General features: G+C 37.0%; 3 protein-coding genes across 4 annotated transcripts in view; 1 reads left to right on the forward strand and 2 right to left on the reverse strand.

Moving 5' to 3' along the window:
* The window catches only part of LOC132125502 (calcium and integrin-binding family member 2-like), a 33,493-nt gene extending 32,126 nt beyond the window's left edge, over positions 1 to 1,367 (reverse strand). The window contains exon 1 of the mRNA XM_059536947.1: positions 1,327 to 1,367. The gene's annotated coding sequence lies outside the window, so the exon portion shown is untranslated. The remainder of the gene's footprint in view (positions 1 to 1,326) is intronic.
* Positions 577 to 7,226, forward strand: LOC132125500 (isocitrate dehydrogenase [NAD] subunit alpha, mitochondrial-like). 2 transcript variants are annotated; one of them, XM_059536939.1, is made up of 12 exons: positions 625 to 702; positions 1,089 to 1,148; positions 2,666 to 2,722; positions 3,132 to 3,215; positions 3,407 to 3,521; positions 3,598 to 3,785; positions 5,609 to 5,742; positions 5,887 to 5,989; positions 6,337 to 6,401; positions 6,491 to 6,575; positions 6,669 to 6,821; positions 6,905 to 7,226. In XM_059536939.1, exons 1-12 carry the CDS (start codon positions 676 to 678, stop codon positions 6,986 to 6,988), a joined length of 1,155 nt encoding a protein of 384 aa, XP_059392922.1. In that variant the 5' UTR covers positions 625 to 675; the 3' UTR covers positions 6,989 to 7,226. The 2 variants fall into 2 exon arrangements, with proteins under 2 accessions (XP_059392924.1, XP_059392922.1); XM_059536941.1 differs by lacking the exon at positions 1,089 to 1,148 and having other exon boundaries at positions 577 to 702.
* Positions 7,227 to 7,346: 120 nt separating this feature from the next.
* Positions 7,347 to 13,024, reverse strand: LOC132125503 (long-chain-fatty-acid--CoA ligase ACSBG1-like). Its single transcript, XM_059536948.1, has 13 exons — positions 12,948 to 13,024; positions 12,538 to 12,809; positions 12,318 to 12,406; positions 11,924 to 12,044; positions 11,756 to 11,836; positions 11,515 to 11,664; positions 11,262 to 11,438; positions 9,270 to 9,448; positions 8,941 to 9,174; positions 8,626 to 8,843; positions 8,392 to 8,531; positions 8,063 to 8,309; positions 7,347 to 7,933 (listed from the first exon to the last, which is right to left on the reverse strand). The coding sequence occupies exons 1-13, from the start codon at positions 12,985 to 12,987 to the stop codon at positions 7,857 to 7,859; spliced, it is 2,025 nt and encodes a 674-aa protein (XP_059392931.1). The 5' UTR covers positions 12,988 to 13,024; the 3' UTR covers positions 7,347 to 7,856.
* Between the last annotated feature and the right edge of the window lie 4,535 nt (positions 13,025 to 17,559).

Consider the following 17,559-nt stretch of genomic DNA (forward strand, 5'->3'; position numbering starts at 1 on the left):
TTTTCGTCGAAAATGTACTGTGGCATCCGGTGCATTAGGGGGAGTTCAGCGTTCAGCATGTCTTCACAGACGAATGTAGAGAAGTGGGCTAGCAGTTGCCAAGTTGACGAAAATCCCCCTTTTGGGAGTCTTGCATGTTGATGAGCAAATCTCAGTTGTAGCTTGTTGGGAACATTTGTAAATTAATAACAAATTAATAAAAATAAAAAACTATACCTGCATCTTCTAAACACTGAAATCTCATAAGATAAACGCACCTTAGTAGTGCTGGAGGTCTGTTATTTTATTTATTTATTTAGAAAAACATTGCAAAATTTTAAAGAAATATAAATATAAAATATTAATGGGAAAAAAAATCTAATAAATGAATGAATCTATTTTAAATAAATAGCGATTAGGAAAATGTAATAATGTAACATATACATATATAAACATATAAACAAAAAGAAATCTAAAAATAAACATCTATAATTTTATTTATATGTTTTATATATAATTTACATATAATTGTACTCCATTAAAATATATGGCTGCCTTTTGGATGATCATATAACGTAACGCATAGCTTCCTCCCATGTGTAGTTCCAATTTGGCAACCCTAGAGACTCATAGTAGAGGATGAGACACCGGAGAGCTGCATTCATTGAGTAATCGACAAAACACGATTAGCACAGGATGGCTGGAAACGCGTGGAGGTCAACGGTAAGAACTACATTATATGACAAACCTCAGATCAAAGCAATCTGTGTTTTGTCAAATATAACAGTGTAGTGTGAATGCAAGTATATACTTCGCTTGCGCTGAAAACGTTGCGTTACAGCGGCCCTGTACTGCATGCCCTTCACACAGGCACTTACAAGTTTAACAGCTCTCAGTCAACTCATCTACTCGTCTTTCAATAAATATAAATGCATTTATGCGTATTAATCTCGTGAATGAATCACGCCTCAGGCAAACTCCACAGATGTTCAACCTCCGCAGTCATCCTCACATTATTGCGCGTAATAGCCCCAAATAGTGTACAAACTCAACCAGTTAGACAGTAAGGTCAGGTTGTGAAATTTAAAACGACATTCTTGCTTTTTCAGCTCCTAAAACTTCTCGAGAGGTGCGGCGTGCGGATAAGTGACGCGAGCTCGTCCCCGGAAGTAAGACGCGCATCTCAGTTAGCTTTAACGCCTTAGCGCGCGTTGGATTAAAGTCATTAAAGAGGGCAAATCTGACATGGACGTTCAAATAGGCTGGGTGAAATACAGTTTAGAAATAAATTGAGTAAAACAGATGATTTCAATGTGCAAGGAGAACCATTAACGCCAATTAACTAACCAATCTGGTGGATGAAGGTCACCTCGACATGCTGGCTTGAGTGATGTCAAGACTAACTTGACCAGAGATTCAGTTTATGACTTTTATTATTTTATTATTATTTATTATATGTTCTTCTAGAGGAGGAAAAAAATCATGAATATGAGTGGCAAGTCATGAGAAGATGCAGAAGGACCCTTTGTGTCCTTCAGACTGCTGTTGTACATATAATCTATGGGTTTTGAGGTAGTTTAGATTAATTTGACTAGTATTGGAGGGAGGAAATATAAAATAGTTGTAAATGATGGGGGATCTTAGTTCTGCAAACCATAATATCAGCATGAATCATGTCCACAGATATACAGTGGTCCCAAATGTGCATCACATGAAATGTATGAATGTCATTGGGGAGAAAAAAAGACATACTAGATCTTTCCTCAAAACTAAATTAATTTTTCTTACCAAAGAGGTAAGGAAGTGCCTGAGGTGATGATTAAAAGGTGCTGTGATGCTTTCAGATGTCTACATTTTGACATGCATCATGCATGCATTTGTAAATGAAGTTAAAACCTATTAAACCTCTTTTTGGGTTAAAAAGAGTAAAGTGTGCTGGATCTTAGATATTTTGGATATTATTGGATATTTCGTCATCTATTGCAGCGACACTCAGACATTTTAAGTGTCATTCTGAATGGAAATGAATAATAATAAAAATATGTTTTTGGCGCTAAAAAACAAAAGGTCATACCTTGCTTCACAGTTTTAAGGCACCAGTCTCTCGCAGTACACATTGCTTTCTAAAAACAAAACAAAAATAACTATTAATGTCCACATCAGATCTGCTCTCTTCTTTGAGGGGGTTGTTAAAAAAAAAAAAAAAAAATCTCATTTGTGTGTGATCATTATTGACCGGCTGCTTTAAACGTTTTGCAGATTTGTGAAACTGCACCCCTTGTTTTACACCAGGGATTAGTCCTTACCTTTTTAATAACTCCCATTTAATCACAATTTAATCACCGGTTTGCTTTGGCTTAATCTTTTAACTTCAGGATGATCCCTGGTGTAATTCGCCTTTACATGCTTGTTGCCTTAATTGCACTTTCCACATTGTGTTCAAAAACACTTAAAGTTTGCATGCAGAGTTAATGGGATCATGCTTAGTCTTTTAAGTCTGGCTCAGTCTAATTAACTGCTTTAGCTGCTGTGTGCTTGTTTGCAAAGAGCCACAGTGGCAGTCGCATCAAATGCAGCACGTGGTTAATTTGCTTGCTTCATAATAGATTTGGGCTTTGTGTTTCAGGTAGTATCAGCTTAAATTTGTCTTTGAGTGTTATTGATCTGTTTTTAATCGCTTTTGCAGGTGTCCCGTGTAATGGGAGCCATAAAGAGCCCACAGCCCAAAACCTTCTCCAGAGGCGTAAGTTCAAACCAACACATAGCATAAAAACAAAAGATTTGGATGTTAAAAAAGGTCTTCTTTTCTTCAAACCCCATTTTTATAGTAGTTTCATGTGTTTAAGCTATACACTAAAAGGTTAGTTTTAGTTGCCTGAAAGGCAAGTACTTGGAAGAGCTCAATGCCCAGCCTCATATAGCGCCACAGCCACAAAACAAGTCTTAAGCATTCATTTTACTGCCTGCAGAAACTATGTAGTTGTGCCAGTTGAGTAGTTAAGATTGTTCACTTGAAGGCGTTGGTTTTTTGGCACTAGTAAAAGCAGAATGAGTCAGACCTATTAAAAAACAGCAAAACTACAAATGGATGCCTTTGTTGTCCTTGCTATTCTGGAGATTCCAGATTCAGTCTCGTTGCTTTATTTTGACAGATTCAAACGGTAACGTTAATTCCTGGAGATGGAATCGGTCCAGAGATCTCCTCTGCAGTAATGAAGATATTTGAAGCAGCTAAGGTAAGTATCTGTTGTTTTACTCTTCGGGAATACAGCGCAGGCTGCAAGTTCCAACAAGTACATTATCCAGTTTTTTTTTCTAATATTTTTTTTTTTTTGCATGTGTCAGGCTTATAATTGAGCTACTGTTATAGTTTTAACCCTTTTGTGCACTATTTTAAATCTTAGTTGTGACCTTTTTCCTCACCCAGGCCCCTATTCAATGGGAAGAGAGAAACGTCACCGCCATCAAAGGACCTGGAGGCAGGTGGATGATCCCTCCTGAGGCCAAAGAGTCGATGGACAAAAACAAAATTGGATTAAAAGGTACATTTGCTGACTGTGTATCATATTAGGCAAGTTGTCAAAGTATATATGAAATCAAAATGGAATTATATTTCAGGACCACTGAAAACACCAATTGCTGCTGGACACCCGTCCATGAACCTGCTGCTAAGGAAGACCTTTGACCTGTATGCTAATGTGCGTCCTTGTGTGTCAATCGAGGGCTATAAGACGCCTTACACCGATGTGGATCTGGTCACCATCAGAGAAAACACAGAAGGAGAGTACAGTGGGATCGAACATGTGGTAAGTATGAGTGCTCACCTGTCTTTTAAACTATTTACCCAGGAACCCAACCAAACCAGAACTAGTGGCTCTTAATCTTTAGATTTCTACTCCGAGATCTGCATTTTTGGGAAAAAGTATGTGAACCCATTGGATTTAATGGATTTCTTCATCAGTTGGTCATCAAATTTGATCTGACTTCATAAACAAGTCCTATTTTTTTATTTTATTGGACCGTTCATCATTAAAAATGAGTATAGTAGTTTTAATGCCAAAGCATCTCAGTTTGTCTGACATCAGGATTTATGGGGTTCACATACTTTCTCCTGCAAATGCATTTAGATCTTTAGTTCCAGTGTAGCACAATAGGATGACATCTGACTTCTGGAGCCTTCACAAATGTCAAAGGTCGTGCTATTGTCATCTAATGCTGTCTTAACCAGTTTCTCATGCAGCGCTAGTGGGATTTCAATGGCACAGCTCATATTTCAGTGCTGTTTATTCTTTAGGTAGGTGCCACTCGGCTGCTGTAAATAAATTGTCTCTGGTCCCAGTCCATAGTGTGTCCAAGTGTCATGTGAAATGACCTTTGGGTCGTCACGTGCCATTCATGCGATCTTCCCTTTGTCTGTTCACGTTTTGAACTTGTACACTACGGTTCAAGATTTTGGGGTCTGTGAGATTTTTTTTTTAGGGTGGGTTAATACTTTTTATTTAGCAAGAATGCATTAAATTGACCAAAAGTGACCGTAAAAACATGTATAATGAAGATTTATGTTTCAGATAATTTTTCACAAGAACCTAAGGGAGCACAATTCTTCAGAATTGATAAGAAATGTTTCCTGAGCAGCAAATCAACATATTAGTATGATTTCTGAAGGATCATGTGACACTGAAGACTGGAGTAATTGTGCTGGAAATTCGTCCTTGCATTACAGAAATATATTTTTTTAAATAGAACAGTTTTCACAGAATTACCGTTTTTAATGTGATATTGACCAAAGAAATGTAGTCTTTGTGAGAGACCTCTTTCAAAAACATTTTTAAAAAAAATCACAATGAATCTAAACATTTGAACAATAGTGTGATTTTAAAACATCTTTTTACTTTCCTCAAATTTCTGTAGATGTTCAGACCCCAGATTTTTAAATGGTAATGTACATGATCTGGTTTTATACATTAAACATTAAAGGGACAGTCCACACAAAAATTTAATTTTGTCATTAATTTTCCCTCATGTTGTTCCAAACCCCTAAGATCTGACCCTCCATAGACAGCAATACATTTGACACGTTCAAGGCCCAGAAAGGTAGTAAGGACATCATAAAAAAGTGGCATCAGTGGTTAAACCTTAATTTTATGAATTTATGAAAATACTTTTTGTGCGCAAATATAACATAAATAACAAATTTATTCTTTTTTTTTTACACAAAAAATATTCTTGTAGCTTCGTTAAAATATCACATGGACTATTTTAACAATGTCCTCATCCTTAAACGTGGTAGTAGCATTGCTGTCTATGCAATGTCAGAAAGCTCTCGGATTTCATCAAAAATATCTTAATTTGAGTTCCAAAGATGAACAAATCTCTTGCAGGTTTGGAACAACATGATGGTGAGTAATTAGTGACACACTTTTTTCATTTTTTGGGTGAACTATTCCTTTAAGTTGCCTTCTAGATCAAGTCAACAATATATGAAACTTGTTGTGCAAACTTCTTCAGTATGAGTTTGTACAAAAGTCACCACATCTCGCCCTTTTGTATGAGCTAACCTGGCTGGTTTTGTCAAGATCTGTTTTTTTTCTTCAGTATTATATTTGTACTATTTTTCCCTCTTAATCAGATCGTGGATGGAGTTGTGCAGAGTATTAAACTGATCACAGAAGAGGCCAGCAGGCGCATCGCTGAGTATGCGTTCGAGTATGCCAGAAATAACCAAAGAGCCAGTGTCACGGCCGTTCACAAAGCCAACATCATGTGAGAGTCACAAATCACATAGTAGCTTTGTAGCTATGAAGAATTTCTGCATACGTTTTTACTGATGATAACAAATGTCTTGTTGGATCGAATTACAAAATAATTGTTCTATATAAAGATGCTAAATTCAGTGATGTCTTCTAGGCGAATGTCTGACGGTCTGTTCCTAAGAAAGTGCAGAGAAGTTGCTGAGAATTACAAGGACGTGAAATTCACTGAGATGTATCTGGATACAGTCTGTCTCAATGTATGTTTACAAGAGAACTTCATTCCTTACTCAGCTGTGAAACATATTTTCATTTTTATTCCTTTACTTATAATGTGAAATATGGAAAATACAGAAATCTTGTGCATTGCATTCACACACAGTGAATACAGTTTGGGCTTGGCTTTCCTGCGGTTTAATCAACATTTAAAAGTAAATGTGGTCCCCCTTTTCATGGAAATTAAATTTCATAATGATCAAGTTTGTAATAATTCTCAAACCGTTTTATAATTCATATGAGTTATTAGAAGACCTGCTCAATGTAGTGACCCAGAAATAATTTTACTTTCACAGTCTTTACATTACTTTGTATTGTGATAATCCATTAGATGGTGCAAGATCCTTCTCAGTTTGATGTCCTTGTAATGCCTAATCTTTATGGCGACATCTTGAGGTGAGTCTCTATAAAGCATCATTTGATAATATATTTGATATGATTATCTACAAAGTGCAAGTCCCACCAGGCTTTGATTTGGGTTTCAGTGATCTGTGTGCTGGATTGATTGGGGGTCTTGGAGTCACTCCCAGTGGAAACATTGGAGCAAATGGTGTCGCCATATTTGAATCAGTATGTATTGGACTCTGATGCAATAGCTTCACAATGGAGCGATTGATCAAATAACATCATTCCATAAATGTTCCATTTTGTTTAATGTGTTAGGTACACGGAACTGCCCCCGACATCGCAGGCAAAGACCTGGCGAACCCCACCGCCCTTTTGCTGAGTGCCGTCATGATGCTGCGCCACATGGGACTTCATGGGCATGCTAAAAAGATCGAAACCGCCTGCTTCGACACCATACGGGAGAAAAAGGTAGGACCAGTCATTGAATATGAATTTACCTTCTACCATCAAGAGCTTGTTTTTTTATGTCTGTTACCCATTTATTATTTCAGGTTCTGACCAAAGATCTCGGTGGAAACTCTAAGTGCTCTGAGTTCACAGCTGACATCTGCCAAAGAGTGCAGGACATGGATTGAGGCTTTTCTAATGTCTATGTTTGGATCAAAAAAAAAAAAAGAAGAAAGGAAAGGAAATTATTCTTTGTATCATTCTGATATATTGTGCACAATTCTACTAAGTGTCTGCTTTTTCATTTCTCCAGAACCGCAAAGTACTGTCTTAAATTCTTGTCCTTCGGTGACTGTATTTGTGAGCTGTTTTAATCTGTCAAAAAGGAACTACATAATCGAAGATAAACTGTATTTATTGACTGGACACTTTCTCTGGTTTGATGTATTTTGAAAATTTGCCATTCTGTCATATGACAGGAATAATCTTGTCCAAATAGTAGGAGAGTAAATACAAAAAGGATATTTTGAATTATTTAGGTTTTTTTTAAGGTGTGGAAAAACACTTTTAAAACAGTGAATATACAGTATGTTTCACATTTTTATCTTAAGCTTTTGCATCAGCAATGAACTTTGAATTATGTTAACAATTAATTTAGTTCAAACAGTTCTTGTCCTTTGCTGTGTCAATTATGAAATGACTACTATCAAGACATGACTGTGGATTGAATATATGCATCTATTTTTATGGGCGAAACAATGCATGTCTTTATTTTTACTGAGCACTATTATACGATCATTATAAAACTGCATAAAATAATCCATAGACAAAGCACAAGTTTAATTTTTAAGATCTGGTCAAAGCATACAAGAATATTACACACATCCAATTTACATGGAAGAAAATTAAACAGTATGTTTAATGATGGATATTTAAAAAATTAGGGCACTTAGTGTTTTTAGATTAAAAAAAAAAAAATCATTAAAAATTCTACAATATGATTGGCCAAAAAAGCAACCGTATCTTTAACAGAGATACAGCAAGTCAGGAGGTTGTTTATTCTCCGTAAAAATTCTCTATTTCACTGTGATACATCTGCAACACCACTGGGCGACGTAGTTTCATTGTAGGACCTGAAAAGTAACAATTATATTATCTTTTGGAAATAACTATTGTTCCAGTTTCAGTAGAAGTAAAGATCCATCAGAAAAAGTATTCGTTTTGTCCCCATTGGATAAAAGTAATGTGTGCACGGCACTCACCTAGTTCTCCTCCAACAATTGAGAAATCTTTCCCTAATATAGTCCATTTTTGAATGCGCTGGGCATTTGAAGTTGCTTTTGAGTTGACCTGTACGATGCCCTCTTCAATGGACTGGTACATTATCTTGTCTTTTCCTCCAATGATGTCTGACACCTTTGTCGATTGGCTGCCATGCCGCTGGCAGAATTCCACAGCCTCCAAGCTAAGAATGTCAGTGGGTTCTGTAGTCTCTGGATTGATTGTGCTCTATCCAAGCAAAGGAATAACTGATTAACCTAAATGGTTTTGGAGTTGTTGAAGCCAGAGCCTTTCTCAAGGCATAGTTTACCTTTAGCGTTAGCAGCATGGACAGAAATTTCCTCTTGTCTCCAATCAGCATGGCATTGCTGATGATTGGCAACTCCTGTTTAACAGCATCCTCTATGGGAAGTGGGGGAACGTTCTCTCCTCCAGCCGTGATGATAAGCTCTGAATGAAAAGAGATTTAATGGAAATTCCATTTTAAGCTAACCTGAATCCAATTATAGTATCAAAGCTAGTAAAAAATATGTAAGATTCAGACCTTTTATTCTTCCAGTGATGTAAAGAAAGCCATCTTCATCTACCTTTCCCAAGTCTCCAGACCGGAGCCATCCATCTTCATCCAAAGCCTCCTTTGTTTTATCCTTAAGGTTGAGGAATCCCATGAAGACATTGCGGCCCCAGAAACACACCTCTCCAATGCCATCAGCATCTATGTTTATTATTTTGTATTGGCAGCCCGGAACCACTTTACCACAGCTAAAAGAGTTTTGGGAATTGTTACACTGTGAACTTGTTGATCATTGGCCTTCAGATTGAAGGTACTCAACCTGTAAATTGAGTTAAGAATGCTTGCCTTGAAAATCGGTACGCTTTCGGTCCAGACATAAAGTGGGGTCCTGAGCTTTCACTCATCCCATAGGCTTCATACAGCCGAATGTTGAGGCCAAGGAAGAACTGAAGAGTCTCACTTCCAATAGGTGCTGGTCCCGAAAAGAACTTAACACAATTGGAGAAGCCCAGCTCAGCACGAAGCTTCTGCAAGACCAAACTATCTGCAAGAGTGAAGAGGAATGACTTCTCCTCATCCCTAATTTAAAGAAAATGATCATAAAAACATAAAAAAAACTTCAAATAACTTCAATGTAATGTGGACAGTGATATACTGTAAAACAAATTATGTACTTGGTAAGCCTTTGATTAGCCTCCAGACTAACAGACATGGCCCATGTCACCAGTTTCCTTTTCATGTATCCACACCGAGAAATGCCTTCTTTGATCTTTTCCATAATTTTCTCCCAAACACGAGGAACACCCATGTGGGCTGTAGGGGTTACCTCTCGAATAGTGTCTACTAAACTCCCCTAAAAGGAAACAAATTTGATGTAAATACCAGAGCAATGTAGAGTAGAATCTGATCCTTTACAACATTTGGCAGTGCTGTAGTAGTCTAGTCTCAAGTCTGAGTCCAAGATCATACACCCATAAACCTTTACATTATGACAGCCTATTTAATAACCTGTTGGATCTCCATTAGCCCACATAGCAGTGGCGATGTGTTAATTTGACGAGGTGACTATGGGTCTCCTGGGTTATTTGGTACCATTATGTCAACAGGAGGTCCTTCACTTTCCATAAACTGAGGGGTGGTGATGTCGTGTGAACCCGCTTTTCCAAGTCGAACCACAAATGTTGGACTGGGTGAATTTGGAGACCAAGGCATTAACAGACATTTCCCATCATGTTCCTTGAACCACTCCTTGACAATTCTGGCAGTGTGGCATGGCACATTATACCTGGCAGGGAACACCACTAGCATGAATGGGTGCGCTTGGTCTGCAACAAAGTTCAGATACCTCATAGATATCAGGAATTGTGCTATTGGGATAATGGGGCCTAAAGTGCCCCAAGAAAACATTGCCCACAGCATAACTGGAACTGTGTCCATCCAATAGTGCATCCAGGTGGCATAGCCTCTGTTAATCAGAGTATCTGCACTTGGCCGTTGACGTGATGCACTGGGAATCTTGGTTGGGGAGGTTGATTGTAATGTATATAATCAACCAACTTCAGGTCTCTGACTTGATTTGGAGTTTATCTACTCCGGTCCTGTCCTGGTCTCGACTACAACACTGTTATTTGATAATGACACCAGTTACAGCATTTAAAGCAGCGGTTCTAACCTCCAGTAGAGTGTGTAAGCTCGGTAGGAAGTTTGTAAGAAGGGCACGCGTATTGGAGCTAAACTTTGCAGCAAGGTGGTCCTCAAGGAGCAGAACTGATTGACCTAAAACTAAACAAAGGTTCTGTTCTTAACCTTAACTGTCACCGTCCCACAGGTGGGACGTTTGCCATTATATTTTTAAAACAATAATATCTTAGTAAAAACCTTAAGTAATATTGACAAACTATATATCATTTGAAAGCTTACAATCTCTAGTTTTCATATGTGGTATTTGTTTTTTAAAATAAATTACACAGGAGCAATAATTTATCAAATTGCAACAAGAATATTTCATTCTCATATAGTTGTATGAACAGTTTGTCATTTCGATCTATATAACCACTGTAGATACTATATACTTTTTATTTTGTTTTATTCCTATGTTCAAAAACAATTTATACACAATCAAATTTTGTGTGTTGTGGTGTTGTGAGATAAACAATTTATACACAATCAAATTTTGTGTGTTGTGGTGTTGTGAGATCAAGTAGTAAAGAAGTGTCACCAATGAAGCATGGGAATCCCCAATGGAGGAAAAAATGACACCTAGTGACCTTTGTTGTTACAGCAGCTAAAAGTCTCACAGAAGCTACAAGGTTTGTGATATCAATTCCAAATTTGGAACAAAACTTGTACATATTTTGGGCTTCAAATTCCTAGCATTTTTAGGGTAAAACCTCTTTTGGATTATATATTTTTTCATAAAATAAATATGTTTTTATTATAAACCTTTTTTATTATAATAAACTTAAATTGCTATAACTTTTGATTTATTATTTTTTTTCAACTGCAGACACTTGTACCATAAACCTCCAAGTGTTCTCTTAAAAACAAGACCAGAATCAAGCTTCTATTAAAAAGCATTCCAGAATTACAACCATTTAAATTTAGACATCCCCTTTTTAAGTGTAAACTCAAAAAGGGGGGTGACAGTTAAGGGGTTAAACATTTACCTTTAGGGCATCTGGCTGAGCAAAGGAAACTTGCTCCCCACACTGGATCCCTGTCCAGAGATCATATATCTGGGCAGCAATATGGCTGAGAGGAAGGTAGCTGACCAGAGACTCTTGCCTGATTTCAGCTGGCTGCATATCAACAGTCCTGCTTGCATGGAGGGCTGTCCATGTGATCTACAAGAGTCCAGAATTTGCAAACTGTCATTACATTGCTGCTATATTGTGAATGTCATTTTCCATAGCAGCTTACGTTATCATGGCTTAACATCACTCCTTTCGGGAATCCGGTTGTCCCAGATGTGTAAATAAGTATACAGCACTGATTGGCTTTCTGACTACTGATGACTTCATCTAGTTCTTGATCAGAAACTTTCAGCCCTAGTCCCATGAACTCTTCCCACTGTTCAAAGAAAAACAGTTTTGGTAACTTTTTGGTTAGCTTTGGCCTACATGCTAACTCAGAGTGATATAACTCTATATCAGACACTCACCGAATAGAAATTGGGCAACTTTTCCTTCAAAGATCCAGAATACTGTACTATGGCTTTCAAGTGTGGAAGCTTATCCTTTACCTAACAAGACAAACAGAAGTATTAATCAGCTTGCTCATTGAGTTTGAGGAGGTCCAGGTTGAGAAAATAAAGTAGACCAAATGTTACCTGTAAAATCTTATCCAGCTGCTTTTGATTTTCCACAACAATGACATTGGCTCTTGAGTCTTTAGCAACATAGAGGCAGGAATCTGGCGAGTTTGTAGTATAGATACCTGCCATTATACCCCTAGAACAAACAAAAATATAGATGTGAGGGCAATGATCCTAGACCTAATACTCCCTTCCCACTTTAATAAGTTCAATTAATGTTTTATTTGATGTTAAAGGCCCCTGCAACATCCAGACCAATGTGTAAACAAGCTTTTTATCCCTGGTGTAAACAGTATGCCAGACATAGTTTGACTATGCAAATCCAGCTGCACTTTGATTATGCAGTACAATTTAAATAGAAAAATTGTAAGTGTGGAATTTTAAAGATTAAAAAAAGGGTATTTCTCACCCTGCAAAGACAGTTCCAATTGCAGCAATAAACCACTCTGCTGAATTAAATCCCAGGATGGCTACACTGTGGAACCGCTCCAGACCAAGCTAGGAGAATTTTCAAATATTATTGTATTATATCTAATCTTTAAATTACATGAGAATGAGCTGTGCAAATTAAATTTGTAAAAAGAACACACTACATATAAATTAGTCTTTAAAAACTGCACTAAAATCACCTTTAGAAAGCCTTTGGCAGCCATTCGACTGAGGTGATAATATTCCGAAAAGGTAACTTTTTCCCATTTGTTTTTTCTTTTGCTTGCCAAAGCGGTCAACTTCCCGTACTTCTGAACTGAGTTAGTAAACATCTGATGCACAGTGATGGGCTGTTCTGGACAAAATTCATCCATTCTCAGCTGAACTGATCCGCTGGCCTCCATAGTCCACAGACGTTGGGCAGGGGCCAATTCTGCACCTGCCAGAACCTCCCCAATGCTCTTTTTCTCTGCTGTTTTGGATAAGAGATCATCACAGTTCAATGACTAATACATTTGATGATGTGAACAACAGGATTAGAAGTTCAGAACATAATCCTGATCTACAAAATCTGAATAATGCTTAACAAAATATTAGTTACTCAACTTACACAATCCATCCCCAACATGATGCTGCAAAAGGTCTGTCATGGGTGAACGGTCCGAGCTGAAACAGATTGCTGGTCTGTTAGATAACAGTGGACTCTGGCTCTCCCTGCAGTCAGACTCGGCTTTTGCTGCCGTACCCATGTATCACATGCCGCAACCACTCAACAGCATTGTAAGCCTCCAATATGACACGTTTGGGTTACTAAGTACTAAAGCCCCAGCAGCATTGTTGACAGATGGGACCTCACAAAATGTGTGAATTTAGTTCCCATCAGTCATGGAAACTTCTATTCTCTCTTTCACTTCAGTTCTTGACGTAACAAGTGAGAGGGCACATCAGGTTACTTTAAACTTGGCATCCCAACAAAATTACTTTGTTGTTTGCTGATTTCATTTCCGCAGCTCATTTTGATTCAGAGTGTGTTTGGTGTAAGTTTTTTCTACAATAGTGTTCTGCCAAACTCTTTAGAAAAAACAGACAATTCACGTCTTTTTCTTATATATGGCAAACGTAGCTGAACATAACATAACTTAATTCCAATTTTTTAATTTCCAATTTTTTTTTTTTTATAAACACCACAAACCCTAACATTACAAGAAAATGACAAGACAAACTTTACAAACAATACTTTTTTAAATCGTAAGTTTCACATTTCTGCTTTAAAATCCTCAAAAGAAATAACCTTTTTACTTTCATTGTGCAAGGTCTGTACAGCCGGCTCAACAAAGGTATCCAATGGTGGCAAAGTTTGCCTGCATGTCTGGTCTTTTCGGTACGCAAAGTTAATACATTTAAGTTAAATTCTTATCTGACTCATTTATATTATGACCTCGGTTTTAGATTGTCACACAAATTAGTTGTTTGTCCATTTCTAATTATAATTTTTCTGGCACTTGATTGTTCTAGTTAACTCTTTACTTTATATTTTACTCGTTCATTAGGAATCTATGTCAGTATGTCAATGACAAGTAATCGGAGGTTATGCTAGTATTATAGTGGTAGCTTAATATTTTAATAGTATTTTTATCAAGCCCCCAATAATTATTATAAGTTTGTACAATTAAAATAAAGCCGAGACAATAACCAGCGGTTACAACTTGTACTACGACTAGCCCCCCATAGTTAATGCAACTACATAACAACTTAACTAAAGTCAAGCATTTAGTCTAAGATTAAGACCTTTGTACCAGATGCACAGAGACAATTCAAATGAGACCAAACATGACTGTGAATATCACTTGCATTCATGTAGAACAGTTTCCCTGTTACTCAAGAACCAGAAGTCTTCTTAGAGCAGCATTGTCACTACTCACCTAAGCATCAGGGGGCACTCAGTTCAAGTAATGGAGGAATTCACCTATTTAAGGTAGCAAAGAAGAAGTAATGGCAGGAAGTTAATTCTCTGCCTTCTTTGGAGAAGCTTACCTCATGGTGGTTTGAGCAACTTTATAGTTCTAAGCTCATTCGCAAGTAATTGTCCATGATGTTTTTGCTTTGTTAACAATAAGAGTTTGTGGCACATGGTTATGGTTTGTTAAAAAGTTTTGTCTATAGAGGGTTTGCGTTCTGAGCATGTATGGATTATTTGGTGGGATAAACATCTGAGAAGTCTGAAACTACAGTATCTCATTAAATTAGAATGTCGTGGAAAAGGTTCAGTAATTCAACTCTAATTGCGAAACTCAAGTATTAAATAAATGTATACTATTGGGGCCATTGAATGCTTGAATCTGATTGGCTGACGAACGTTCTGAGGTGTGCAATTATTTTCTGGGAAACGCACGGGGAACGTAGTTCCCAGCAGCTCTCCTGACTGCATTACAGTTCCATATCACTTTGCATAGTAAAGCTGTAATAACGGTCACGCATATTGCACAAAAGGTGTTGTCAGCGCTGCCCTGCCGATTTGATCAGTTAGCCATATAGTGTAGCAACTTATGTTAGCCTAATTCACACAAGCTCTCTCTCTCTCTCTCTCTGTGAGTCTCTGTCTCTCTCGCTCTCTTTCTAATAACATCATTAATAACTGCATTAGAATGCTATCAACGGCTCAAGCCTCCATTACCAGCTTTAAAATTACGTTTTGGAACTAGCAAAAGAAGTGTTGGATGAGATATGAAAGAAATAATCCTACTCACAGTAGTGATTTAAGTACAAAAACCAGATGAATCCCTTTAAATATATCTTCTGATCGATGCCTTGAGGTGTAGTGACCATAGTATAAGCGGAACAATTGACTCCGGGCCGTTGAATTATAAAAAAAATAAATGGCCGCATCACCACCTCGGGTGTGCATTATTTTTCTAATAATTCAACAGCCTGTTGTCAATTATTCCTTACTCAATGCACACAGATTGAAGTAGTTTAAGTCTGTGGTTCTTTTAATTGTGATGATTTTGGCTCACATTTAACAATTAGAATACTTCATAAGACAATAAAAAAAAATTTGTTTCTCATTTTCCTCTTTACAAGGAAAATGAGAAAGGTCTGGTTCAGGTCTGGTGAGTTTGCTGGCTAGTCAAGCACACCAACACCATGGTCATTTAACAAACTTTTGGTGCTTTTGGAAGTGTGGGCAGGTGCCAAATCCTGCTGGAAAATGAAATCAGCATCTTAAAAAAGCTGGTCAGCAGAAGGAAGAATGAAGTGGTCCAAAATGTCTTGGTAAATGGGTGCAGTGACTTTGTTGTCAAAAACATAATGGACAAACGCCAGCAGATGACATTGCACCCCAAATCATCACAGACTGTGGAAACTTAACACTGGACTTCAAACAACTTGGGCTATGAGCTTCTCCACCCTTTCTCCAGACTCTAGGACCTTGGTTTTCCAAATGAAATGACAAAATATGCTCTCAGAGACCATTTTGAAGACTCAGGAAACCTTTGCAGGTGTTTTGAGTTGATTAGTTGTTTGGCATGTCACCATATTCTAATTTGTTGAGATAGTGAATTGGTGTTTTTTTTTGTTAAATGTGAGCCAAAATCATCACAATTAAAAGAACCAAAGACTTAAACTCCTTCAGTCTGTGTGCATTGAATTTATTTATTACACAATTTGAGTTGAATTACTGAAATGAACTTTTCCACAACATTCTAATTTATTGAGATGCACCTGTAAAATAATTAACTTACATCTACTGCTTAAAAGCAATTCTGGACTTCAAACACTGATGCCAAATCTCTTCATTTTTCAATAAAGACTGTGTTCTCACTTTATGCTCACTACATGGTTCTAAGGGATTGCAGACCAAAGACTGTGCATTTTTAAATCCTAAAATCTTTTAAATTCTCTGGTTCTAACTGTTTGACCATTCATTATTTGTGCGATGTTGAATTTGTATGTTCTGGGTAACTGTTTAATACACCTGACTCATGAGTAGAGAGTCAAAGTATCTGAGGTTCTTACACATTGTAAATGCCTTACTGTAATAAAAAATGCATTGATATTTGATTCATTTTGCAGGATGGAAATTCAACATGAAGATGTCACAGTGTAAATGAATTGAATAAATTATATTAAACACATCCACATACCTTTTTCCAAGCTGGTTATTGGTTGGATCAGTTTGTTGGTGCTGACCGCAGGACTGGTATGAACTGTTCAAAGATTGTCCGGTTCTTGGGATAATGAGGACAGAATGAAGCAATGAATAGCTCCATGAGGCATCGTCACAATTCTTCAAGTGAAAAACTTCAGCTATGTGCTTTATTTTTTCATGATGCTCTGAGTATGTCAAGCTTCTGGGAAATGTTCATAGTGAAGTTCTTTCCTTAAGATTAGTTGGCAAAATGTTTGTTCACTGTGAAATGTCTTTGGGTGAAAACGGTGCATATCAATGAGTTTGTGGGGTTTCATATGCAAATTTGTTACAGTCCTTTTGAATTTGTGTTATACATCCCTCTCAGCTGAATTTATATTTGGTTATCCTGACATATCCTCAATAAAAATTGGGAGGTTTTTTTCCCCTATTTTGGTTGCATCATCTTTAGGAAAAGAGAGGTTAGAGTAATTTTTTTCCATAAACAGAACAGCTCTTCTGTGAACTTTGCATATTTGTTTTGTATTCCAAACTCCAAACTCTTTTGTCATATCAAGTCCTTTTTGTTCTGTGCAAAAAAAGCACACAAGCTTAAATGTATGGGTCAAACACAAATAAGAGTCCATGATAAAGAAAAGGAAAAATCGATGAAAACTCTAGTTGAAAGTGCATGTCAGGTTCTCAGAAATGTCCTCTTTGTATTCATGTTGGTGTGATTTTTTTTAAGTTATACATTTATATTTAATAATTAATCTAAATATTTATACTACCGCCAAGAGTAGAGTATGACATTTATTTGTTTGTTTTCTAAAACGTCTAATTAGGTTTTTCTTCATTATGATATCAGAATCAATGATCCAGCCAAACATTTCACCAATGAAAATATCAAATTATCAGTTTAATTGCTTTTTCAAAAATTTCTGAAGAAATCCACAGATCCCAAAACAAGCATCATTACGGTCATTTAGAGTTACAATATGACATGACGACATATTGAGGTCATGTTAACAGACCAAAAGTCGTCAACTTGCCAAACCTCATTGTATCTAATGAAGTCTGACGCCTACTATAA

The sequence above is a fragment of the Carassius carassius genome, chromosome 43 (genome assembly GCF_963082965.1).
Source record: "Carassius carassius chromosome 43, fCarCar2.1, whole genome shotgun sequence".
NCBI classification, from domain to species: domain Eukaryota; kingdom Metazoa; phylum Chordata; class Actinopteri; order Cypriniformes; family Cyprinidae; genus Carassius; species Carassius carassius.